At 51.9% G+C, this 12,015-nt stretch overlaps 1 protein-coding gene across 1 annotated transcript in view; it reads left to right on the forward strand.

Moving 5' to 3' along the window:
* The window catches only part of KSR1 (kinase suppressor of ras 1), a 143,878-nt gene extending 138,658 nt beyond the window's left edge, over window positions 1–5,220 (forward strand). The window contains 2 exon segments of the mRNA XM_081115643.1: window positions 126–206; window positions 2,175–5,220. Of these exon segments, the coding sequence (XP_080971769.1) occupies window positions 126–206; window positions 2,175–2,253 (160 nt within the window). The 3' untranslated portion in view covers window positions 2,254–5,220.
* Window positions 5,221–12,015: the final 6,795 nt, after the last annotated feature.

Raw genomic sequence — 12,015 nt, forward strand, 5'->3', positions numbered from 1 at the left:
GATGCGATGGCCTGTCCTGTCGTCTCCCCCTCTCCCCGCCATCTCCTCCACCTGTCCACACTGGGGCCTGACTCCATCACCTGCTGGACTTCGCTCTTTCCACACCTGGCAAAACCATCTCCCAGTCGCTGGCGGAGCCGATACTACGGGAAAGGACGTTACGGTCACCCTGATTTTAAGAACTCCTGTCCGGCTCTGGAGGAATAGTGTGTCTTCTGATATTTCCCCCATTCTCTGCCTGTTTGCAGCCCCTCCCTCCCCCGGCCCTTGGCACATCCTGCTTCCTGTTCTGCCTGTATCCACCCGCCTCATCTTCGTGTGTCTTTTTCTCAGAAACCAAAGTGATGTTTTTGCAGCTGAAATGGCCACCAGCAGGGGCTCTGCAGGCTTGTATTTGTCTCACTGGGCTGAGAGCAGACCCCCAGCATGTGGCAGGGCCTCTGTCCACACAGTGGCAGATGATGGCTTGTGCCTGGGTGGGGGAGAACTGGGATCGTCTGACTCCCCAGAGTGCCCTCTGGCCAGAGCTTAAAGAAGGGAATGCAGTGAGCAGAAATAGTGAGCTCCGAGGTCTATTTCAGCAGTCAAGGGCTGAGGGGCAGAGGCCCATTGACCAACCTCTGTATAAGATCCTGCGACGGCCCAGGGCAGCTCCAGAAAGGTTCTTTGTGCCAGGCGCCCTTCCCTGCTTGCTCTGCTGCCAAGCCTGGGATGGAACAGGGGCATCCCTTTCTCTCTGCAAGGAAAGAGGTTCCCCTGCCCCAGACCTGGCCAGGCCTTGGCCTCTGCCCCCGCCCCCCTGGGGCCCGGTTCTCACACTGCTCTCCCCTTCTCTTTCCTCCCATAGGTTGTAGGCCTGGCTGCCTCGCATGTGCCTGGGGCTTTCTTCCTCCTAATCGTCACTCAGCACCAAGACTTCTGCTCAAACGCAAACTGAGATGCCGCACTAACCCAGGGGACGCCATCTCTGCCGCCCCAATCCTCTCTCCTGAGACCTCTTCTTTTGCTTTGTTTGTTTTTAAAACTGGCCCCCTCCCTCTCCCTGTCTTTGTGTACCTGAATAACTGATCTCCACAGAGGATTCCCTAACACATCCCCGCAGAACTGCCTCCCTGGACGCAACTGCATTCTCTCTAGCTCTTCCCCTGCGGGTGGCATCGTGTTTTGTTTGGGTGATCCTGCCTCGTACTAACAGCTCAGTGCAGTCCATGCCCTCCCCCAACCCTGCCAACCTGCACGTTGCCAGCCCAGCACCACGTTGGCCTCTCAGTGTCTGGGTCCAAAGTACATGGTGGGGAGGGGTTTTGCTTGGCTGCTAACCTGTAGGGATCTTGTCCAACAAGAAGTGGGGTGATTTCAGAGCTGCGCAGGGCCAGTCCCCTCTGCAGGGCTGGCACTGGTGGACTCCATAAGTTCTGTTGCCATAAAATACACCAGCTTGGAAGGACTGTGTACTCAGCAGCACACTCAGGAATGTCATCCTAAAGCAAGGGGGGAGCCTGTCTCCAAACAGTTTTACTAAGGAAAACAAAGCTCCTGCCCACCCCCACCCTCAATGTTACACCCTTTACATCTGCTCAGTGCAGACGGCAAGTACAGGACCCTGAGTCAGCTCATCAAGAGTGTGGCTGACAGGGCACCCAAAGTCACTGCACTGGTCACCAAACAGATTCCTGTGCCCCCAAGACCTGAACCCAGGTTCCTGGAGGCAGGCCCAGGGAACCCGCATTTCAGCCAGCTTCCCAGGTGGCCCTGATGTGCTCCAGTGTTGGAGGACCACTTCTAAAAGGAGCAGGTGATGTCACTGTCAGTTCCAGGGGTCAGGTTTCTCTTCTCCCAATTCCACTTGGAGCAAGAGCTTTCCTGGGCTGCTCTTGAGAAGGCAGTCCCGACGGGCCCACAGCAGTTCCTGGGCATGCCGGGCACTGGCACTTGTGAGCTGAACAAGCCCCTGCCTCCAGGAGGAGGGCGTGCCAAGGCTTAGGTCCCCACCCAGGTGGGACCGGGAGCAGCGCTGCCAGGGCTGCACCGCCCCTGGCCGTGGAATCATTCTCACTTCCTAGCGGGCTGGGTCCTCTGCTAAGCTTCTGGGACTGGCCCACTCCTTAGCTAATGTTACCCTACTTCTGATTGAGACCGGCGGGGCTGTAACCCTTGTCTTTGTTCCTCTGCAGCATTAACAGCAGCAAAGTTGTACCCCGGTTTGAAAGGTTTGGCTTGGGAGTCCTGGAGTCCAGTAATCCAAAGATGTAGCCAGCCGTGCAGTTTTCCTGCCGATTTCCTCCTTTCTTAAATGTGTTTCTAAAACATCCAAACACCACAACAAAAAGCAGCACTCGTCGGATCGTCAGCCACGCTCCTGTGCGCCCCAAGCCAGGAGCATGAGTCCCCAGTTCAGACTGTTCACAGAAACGCTTGGGTCTCGGAGATGGAGACGCACCTGCTGTTTCTTAAAGTGACATCACCAACCAAACCTGTCCCAACGGGCGGCAAATGTTTACATGTATGTTTCTGCGGAGTGAGCTCAATGTTTTACAATAGGTAATAATAAAAACGGGCTGTGCAGAGGCGCCCCGGCACACTCCACTCGGACAGCGGAGGTGCCGTCCCCTCTGGAGAGCCCCGAAGGCAGTGAGCCTACGCTGGGCCAGAAGGAAGAAAAGCCTCGTGGTTGTGGATGTTCTCAGGGTAGGACGGGGGGACCACAGATTTGACTTGGCCTCTGCTTTAGCCCTAAGCCCTGTCAGCGGGGAAGCTCCCTCTGTAGGGTCTCCCCTTGTCCCAACAGGAGAACACTGTCCCTTCCTCCTCCTGCAGAGGGAACCCTGGCTAGGAACCGAGCTGGATTAGGAGGGTCGAAGGTTGCCAGTTCCCAAAGATCTGGGTTCACCTCTGACCCTGCAGTTCAGCCCATACCAGCCAGAGACAGATAAAATCCAAGTAACATCTGCACTGCTCCAGTGGTTCCTAACCAGGGTTTCCACCTTCTGTGGAGATGTTTCCTTCATGAAGCCCCCAAGGAGGCACCCAGGAGATGGGACTCGAGGCCAGTCCCTGACCGACATCTGACCCCAGAGCTAAGGCTGTGTACACCACGGAGGCTCCGTGAGAACAGGGAAGGTGCGGAGGAGAGAGTAGCAGCAGTGGATCCCTGAACCCACTCTCCCAGCCACAGGGTGCCCTGGCCCGACCTTAGAAACCCATCAGTCATCCCAAGGTTCTGGAACTGCCTGTCTCTCCCACTCCCCCAGTCCTGTTGAAACCCCTCAGCCCCCTCCTTGCTCTTCTGCTGTCCATGTCCAGAGCTAAGATGGGAGGCATGTGCCCCCCCTTTCATTTAGAGCCACCCAGCAAGCCCCCCTCCTCGTGTCCAGAGCCTTCCCCAGCACTAAGGCCTCCATTTGCACCAGAAGGAAGGGCCAGATTTGGGAAAGCCGGCGAGGGGAGAGCGTCCTGCCGGTCTTCATTTGAAGCTGCCGCCTAAAGAGAAAAGTTCCAAGTGGCAAAGAAGCCCTTCAGCGGGTGTTATGTGCTGTTGGGGCTCCAAAGCCAAAAATGACCAAGTGGGATAGGAGTGGCCATGTGGTTGGATTCAGACCCAGAACCTGTGTCCATGCTCTGAGCCAAGATGGGGGGCATGTGGTCCTCCCACCCCTTTCATTCAGATGCACCTAGCAAAGCTCCCGACCTTCAGAGCCCTCCCGAGTCTGGCCAGAATGTCATGTGAAACAGGCGTCTGCCCGGAAGCTGCGGCTGTGCCCCCCTCGGGGCCAGGCCAGCACCCTGGGCCGAGCGGTACTCGGAGAGCACAGCCGTGAGGCAGCGCAGGCTCCCCGGCCCCCGCTGCCCGGCCGCGCTCCAGACACGGGCGCTTCCCCTTTCCAGTTAGGACAGCAGCTGGAAACCAGTGGGCTCAGCTCCACGTAGGTCTGTTCTCTGGGACTGTTCTCCCCATCATGCCCGTGGCCTCCCCCGTCAGTCCCCTACGTGGTCACCCCCACCCAAACCACGCAGTGTGGCTCCATCTTCGCCTCTGAACCCACGGCCATGCTAGTGAGCAAGTCGGGCTCGACACCTCCCCAGCCCTGACGCCCAGCCCACAGAGAGCCAATCGAAGTTTTGTTTTTTCTCGTGAGTGTCACGCTCATGTGTCAGTTCAAGAGGCTTTCGTTGAGCAACTACTATGTCTTGTGCAATTGCTGGGGGCCTGGTGATAGGAGTGGGCACAGTCTCCGCTCTTAGGGAACTGACGATTTGCCAGGAACCCCAAGAGTGTAGCTGAGGGCCTGGTGGACACTCCTTCCTCTCCAAGGCCCTGGGCAGCCTCCTCGCTCATAGCCTGAGCCTCTGCACACCCTGTCGTTTAAGAGAAACACCTGAGGAAACACCCCTGCTCCCGTGGTCCCCTTCTCCCCCTCTATTTACGTGACTGTGAATGAGGTTAGGAAGAAGAGCTGCCCTCTGTGTGCTCTCCTGTCTGCCTTGGAAACACATGAAGGACGGCAAATACTGTGAAATCAGCCTCCTGGCCAACTGTGAAGGGGATGGAGAAGCTGGGAGGGACTCCTTGGTGAGAGCTCTGGGGGCTGCAGAGGTCCCCCTGGGGTCAGAGTGGAGCCCAAGCATTGGCCGTTCAGCGCCCCCCAGTTCCCAGCCTCACCTCCAAAGCCCTAGGGTCTGTGTCCCTGCTGCCTTTAGCCACCCGAGTCGCAGCCATTGGGTCTCCAGCCAACTTGAGGTCTTGAATCCTAGCGAGTTCCCTGTTCATCATGAGCTCTGTGTAGCAAAGTTGACCTCTCCGTGTCACCAAATCAAAGACACATGCAGGGCCCTGGAATCTCTGCCCCCCTCCTGGCATTTCCTGTGATCTCGGAGGGGAGGGGGACCCCTGGAAGCCTGTGTTCTGTGTTGATTTGGGGGCCAGGTGGAGACATAAATGTGAAGCCGAATAGGGAGCTGATTTCATCTGAGCAAACCCAGCGTCTCCTGTGGCCACAGGGCACACACTTGCTATTTTGAATGTGATGTAAAGTTTGTACAGTAAAAGTTTTTATATTTTCTATCAACTGCATTTGTCTTCCAGAAGTGCTATTAATTTAAATTAAAATGATTAGTATTAACAAATGTGCTGTATCACTTTTTGCCACGGGCGAGAACACACTCTCTGCCGGGCCAAACCTGGGTATCTGGAGTTTGAATAAAACTGTATGTACCAAGGTGACTGGGGCTTGTGTCTGCTTGGTCAGTCGGGTAAGTGTGGGGGCTGCTCAGGTGGCTGGCAGGGAGAACAGGAATGCAGGGGGCAGGGTGGGTTGGGCAAGCCTTCCATGACAATGTGGAAGGAAGGCCTGAGTCACGGAGGAAGTGGCCTAGGATTTTCCATATTTCTGGAACATCACAGCTACCACTGTCTGCAGCTGGGCCCATTATAATGGCTGCAGGGAGGGGACTGAGGAGCAGCTGCCACTTGTGGAAAGAACTGTAGGAGTTAAGTGGGTGAGAACCGCTGAGAGAGATGGCTGCCAACAATGATAAAATCATCTTAGGTTGCATTACTAGAAGTAGAATGTCTAGAAATAAGGGAGGTGAAAGCCTCACACTGTTATGTGTTGGTCAGATTCCTTGGGAACAGGGTCTAGTTCTGGGCACACACCAGGAGGCCAGAGCAAAGCAACAGACAGACCGTCATTGAGTGTTTACTATGTGGCAGGGCCACGCAAGGTGCTTTACACGTATTCTCTCATTTTGTATCAGGCGAGTTGCCTGAGACAAGTATCACCCTCATTTACAGAAGGAGAAGCTGGGTCAGGAGGTGAAGTAACCTGCTCAGGGTCATCCAACCAGCGAGTGAAGGAGCAGCCTGGACTTGAAGCCACACCTGGCTGACTCAGTGTGTGCTCTTGCTTCGACATCCGGACTCCTATAAGATAATGGGCCACTTCATGGAAAATACCATTTCATTCCACATTGCAGTCCTCTCAGGAAGTCCCTGGATAGAAAAGAGAATGGACTTACTGTTTCTTCCTGCTCCGCAGAGCAGCCTCCATCTCCCATTCCCTGCCACCCCTCTGGAACAGGCCCTGGATAAGACTGTTGACAGGACCCAAAGCCGAGCCTGTCACTCTGGGCTTCCCACTCCTCAGGCACAGAAAATATTGTTCAAAATTAAGCCAGAAGTCTGGTTCTGGCAGAGCCCTCCTCAGCCCTGGGGGCACAGAGCACAGAGCCACATTCCCTGCGACAAATGTTGGGGTCCATGAAAGGAAGCCCATTCCATGAAAAGGCATCTGAGAGCTGAGGCAGGGTGGTGAAGTGGTTAGCAGCACAGGTTGTCCTATTGCCTCAACAAGGAGAATGTAGTAGGAGTGGCGCTGCGTGACTTCTGGGGCCAGGTTATAGTTACAGAGTGGCTTCCACTCTCAGGCAGAGGTGAGCTCTCCCCACCTCGCTCTGCCCAAGTTCAGATGTGTTAGATAAATGTCATTGTTCGAAGCTACTAAGTTTTAGTATAGTTTTACGAAATAATAGATAACCAGAACATGGACTAGATGAATCAGCCCTGGTGACGTCAACTCAGCAAGTCCGAAGCTGGTTGCTGGCTGCTCAGGTGAGTCACTAGCACCAAAATAGAGGGAGGGGGCACTGGGTGTGTGGGGAGCATGCAGACCTAAGGGCCAGGCTGACCTGGGTTTTTTTTCCTGGTTCTGTTGCTCGTTATATGTGTGGCCCTGGGCACTTCTCTGCGTTTTAGATTCACCAAATATTCAGCCGGCAAAGGCTGCCAGGAGCTTAACCAAAGATGACGGATATAAAATCCTCCGCCCAGTGCCAGGCAGAGAGCAATCTGGTGTCAGTAAATCCTGTTGCTTTCCTGGGAAGTGTTTACAGAGAACCAAGAGGGACTTTGTTCCCTGAAAGCACAGGATAGGGAAGGAAGAAAGAAGGGGAGCCGCTGAGAGGAAGGGCAGGGACCGCTGTCAGGGGCTACAGCCAAACCAGGTCTCATCTGCATCTGGCGAACACCACTGGCTGTAATCACATTATCAACCAGCTTCCCAGCTGGTTTGGAAACTGAGCCCAGAGGGGGTTCACCCAGAAGTTGAACTTTAAGGCCCTTCACTGCGTGGCAATGGGTTTGCGGGGACAGGGTGTTTGTAACATTCAATGACCTGCTTAACACCACCGTCCCCTTCCCTCCATCACACCCCCCCTTGAGAAGGACAGTGTTGGAGAGGCCACATGCATTCTGGGGATCTGGCTAAGGGGAATGGAATTGGGCATATAGTTATTTTAAGTTTGATGGGATATGTTTGTGTGATTCATAGCCACTTACATGAATAATTCAGCTATTTTCAGCTGTCCCAGCTTAGAAATGGCTTTGAAACATTCCTACTGCCCCAAATGCCAACTCATCTGGGTCCAGAGACAAACATACAGGGCCAGAGGTGTGTCACAAAGGAGCGTGTCCACAGTGCCTGGTACCCAAAGTGTGCGGGCGGTGGAGAAGCGGGCCAGTGGAACGGCAGAATGATCTTTCTACTTTCTCTGTAGGAAATGTGTCAGATCTTCATCGCGCGAAGAAGCAGAGTATGCGGCAAAAACGGAGGAAAGTTTATAGCACCAGGAAATTAATTAATAAAAGATTTCTTTTCCTGGATTCTATGATGTTTGGGGTATTTGTCAACTGCTGTGGTCCAAAGTTTGTGTCCTTTTAAAATTCACATGACAACCTTCACCCATTATGGTCATGACATAAATGTCATAAAGTTTGCTTTTAAAATAAATGCAGGAAGCCCGGCCGGGTGTGGCTCAGCAGTTGAGTATCAACCTAGGATCCAGGAGACTGTGGTTCGGTTCCCGGTCAGGGCACATGCCCGGGTTTCGGGCTCAATCCCCAGTCAGGGGCGTGCAGGAGGCAGCCGATCAATGACTCTCTCATCATTGATGTTTTTATCTCTCTCCCTCTCCTTCCTCTCTGAAATCAATAAAGATATATTTTTAAAAAAACAAAAACAAAAAACCTACACGGGGTGTTTGTTGAAAATGCAGGTATCCGGCCCTGGCAGGTTTTGCTCAGTGGTTAGAGTTTGGCCCATGCACTGAAGGGTTGCGGGTTTGATTTTCCGTCAAGGGCACATACATGGTTTGCAGGTTCTATCCCCAGCCCGGGTGGGGGCATGTGCTGGAAGCAACCAATTGATGTGTCTCTCTCACATCCATGTTTCTTTTTCTCTCTCCTCCCTCCCTCCCTTCCACTCCCTCTAAAAATCAATGGGAAAATATCCTCCAGTGAGGATTAACAACAACAACAAAATGCAGTGTCCACCTCACCCCCACACCACCCAATCCCAGGCTCTGGGAAAGCTTCTTGGCTCCCCAAGGTTAGTATCACTATGCTAAGGGTTTCTCCCCTACCCCCAGTGCTGGGCATTCTTGCTTGCACTCTCCCTTTCCCACCCCTTCACTTTCCATGAAAATAGTTGATTTCAGGAGATGTCCAGAGCTCTGAATAATTTCAGTTCCTTCTCATCAAGCTGAGGCCTGAGCAGCCAGGCTCTGCTAAGGAGAGTTCAGCTGGAGAAAGGGGTGAGAAGGGCCTGGGGGCCAAATTAGGGAGAAGCCTGCAACCCTGCCCTCCACGGTCCCCTCTCTGCCTCATACAGGGGTCCCCATCTCCTTCTCCTTCCATGCCAAGCTTCCTCCCTCCTCCCCCATATTTTCCAAAGTAGTTTCGATTCCCGCAGGTAGAAAGGAGTGGCTTCAGATAGCAGGCCCTGTGGGGAGGTCAGGCCTGGGATACAGGTGGAGCTCTTTCCTGAGTTTCCCGGGTCACGCCCAGGAAGCCTGGGTAACTGTTGATTTGCTCTCAACAAAACCCTGGGGCCCGAGCCATGAGAGCTAGAGGAGGAACTTCACTGAGGCAATAGAAACGTTTTGCTGATGGAGGGTGATCTTCACATAGCCTGTCGATGCTCCTTGAAATTTCCAGGGTAGCCGGGGGGCCAGCCCTGGGCCTGGAGGCGGCCTGTCCAGCCTGGATGATGATTCTGGGGCCTCTCAGTGATACATGTGTCACTGTCTTCACCGTCCCTCCTGCTGACATACAGCAGGGTCTGGTTTTTGCTTTTTCTCAATTTTGAAATACACACGGAGTTGAGTCCCTTGGGTCTATCTCAAGCTATTTTTTTAGAAATTGAGGTGTGCTGCCCTCGCCGGTTTGGCTCAGTGGTTAGAGCGTCAGCCCACAGAATGAAGGGTCCCAGGTTTGATTCCAGCCAAGGGCACGTCCCTTGGTTGCAGGCCCAACCCCTGGCCCCAGTGTTGGAGGCATGCACAAGGCAACCATGTGTCTCTCTCTCATATCAATGTTCCTCTCTCCCTCCCTCCCTCCCTTCCACTCTCTCTGAAAAGCAATGAAAAAATATCCTCTGGTGAGGATTTAAAAAAAAAACAAAACACAAAGAAATTAAGGTGTACTTCACATAAGTGTATAGTTTGGTGAGTTTTGACAAGTTTCTACACCCAAGTAACCCATGCCCTTATCAAGAAAGAGAACATCGGAGCTGAGGCAGCCCAGCCTAGGCTCTCCTATTGCGTCTGTGCTAAACCCTTTCTTGTTTTACTGTGCCCAGCTTTAATAAACGTTCCCTCACAGTCAAAAATAAATTTAAAAAAGAAAGAAAAGAAAAAAAAGAAAAGAAAAGAAAAGAAAAGAGGGGAGGGGAGGGGAGGGGAGGGGAGGGGAGGGGAGGGGAGGGGAGGGGAGGGGAGGGGAGGGGAGGGGAGGGGAGGGGAGGGGAGGGGAGGGGAGGGGAGGGAGAACATTACAATCACCCCAGAGAGATCCCTCTGGCCCCTCCCCAGGCAACCCCTGCTCCTCTCAGTGGCAACCACTGTTTGATTTCTTTCATCATAGATTCATATAAACGAAAGCATTCAGGGTGTACATTGTGCATTTGCCATCTTTTTCTTAGCACAGTATCTTTGCGACTTCTCTATATTGTGATTACCGGTAGCTTTTATTATTGTATAGTATCCTATTATTGTATGGTTAGACTTTGTGTTCACACACAAGCCTTTGTGTGGAGGTGTGACTTTGTTCACTTGGAGTAAATACCTAGAAGTAAAGTTTCTAGGTCATAAAGAAGGTATATTTAATTTTATGAGGAACTATCAGAACAATTTCCAATGTGGTTTGCACTTTACACTCTTGCTGAGAGTCAAGTGGACGTTCTGGTTGCTCCATTTTTCTGAGAACAATTAGCGTTGTCTGTCTTTATAATTGTAGCTATTTTAGCAGGTTGATGAACAGAAGTTTTTAATTTTGATGAAGTCCATTTTATCTTTTTCTTTTCTTTTATAGTAGCTTTCGGGTTCTGTTCAAGACGGCTTTGCCTATACTCAGGTTCCAGATATCCTCCTATAATTTTTTTCTAAAAGATTTATAGTTTTAGGTTTTCCGTTGACATCTATGATCCATTTCTAGTTTATTTTTTGTGTATGGCGTGAGGTATAGATCAAGGTATATTTTTTCCATATGCACAGCTAATGTGTCTAACACCATTTGCTAAGAAGGATTTCCTTTCCACATTGAGTTGCTTTGATGCCTTTGTTGAAAAGCAATTGACCAAATAAGTGTGGGTCTGCTTCAGGACTTTCTATTCTGTCTGATCTATTTGTCTATCTTTACAACAATACCTTACTGTCCTGATTATGCTGGTGTTGGGAAGGGGAAAATTCCCCCCTTCACCTCTTGGTTCTTAATTGTTGCCAGAGGAAATAGGATTCTTCCATGGTATCACAGGAAATGCATTTCAGGGATACACGAATAGGAGGATTTGGCAAGATTTATTGGGGTGAAAACAAAGGAAGGGCTTAGATGATGTCTCATCCATGACCAGGTGGCTCAGCTCCATCTTGCTGCAGAAGTCCAGCCTCTGGGGCTGGAGGCCCAGGAGCCACCCAGCCCAGGAGCAGGGCTGCTATGCCATTACCCCAGCACCCAAAGCTCTGGTGCTCCAGCACGGTCCCATCCTGCACGTCAACTTGTGAGGCTGCTGGGGGGCGGGGAGAATGCCTTGGACCTTTGATTACATTTCCTTGGGTTTGGGAAAGGGTATGATTTCTTTCAAACTATCCAATCCCTTTCCCGGATCTTCCTGGGTTTCATGCCCTTATCCTACTTGGTTCTTTTCCCAGATTTTCCCAGACTAGGCTTCTCCCCTTGATGGTCACTATTTTGGTTCCTACTGTACATGCCTCACAATTTTGCTTTGTCATCTGGCTTCTACTGCACATGCCTCAGCAGAGGAATTTCCCACTTACAGTTTATCCCTCCCCCAGTTAATCTAGGGGAATCTGCCTATTGTTCCCTGGGGGCACTGGAAAGCCGGTCTTTCCTGCCTAATTAGATGTTTAGTATTTTTAAGGAACTGCCATCCTGTTTTGTTCCACAGGTCTATTGGCTAGAAATGGCCTGGGGCACTCACCCAGCCCCATCCTACCTGTGCTGAGCCCCCACAGACATTTCCCTAACCAGAGTCAATGTTGCAGCTGAACCCGGCCCTTGTGGTTCTTATTGAGATTGCAAAATGCACCTCAGCAGCAGTCCTCCAGGAACTTTGAAAACACAAGGGTTATTACTGACAAGTCCTGGAGGCTACACAGCATGCCTGGGGCCACGCAGCAAAGTTGGGGGGGGCACGGGGAGAGGAATCAGGGACCTGGGGTTCTGCCTTTACTGGGTTCCAAGCGGGTGACTAGGTGGGAGTTAGGGTTCAAGAAGACAAAGTGAGGACACTCATCTAGGTTACCCAAGGCTTTCTACAATGGTAACTTAATGGGTGGGAGCAGCCTGAATGCTTATCTGTTTAGCTATTACTTGGCTGGCAGTATGTTTATTTGAAATGGATTATCTTTGAAACAGATGCCTAATGTCAGGCACTTACATTACAATAAAAAAGCTAACGCCAGGCACTTACACTGCATTTTTCATAGCAGCTCTCCTTCCCCATT

Source organism: Miniopterus schreibersii, assembly GCF_964146895.1.
Source record: "Miniopterus schreibersii genome assembly, chromosome: 16".
NCBI classification, from domain to species: Eukaryota; Metazoa; Chordata; class Mammalia; order Chiroptera; family Miniopteridae; genus Miniopterus; species Miniopterus schreibersii.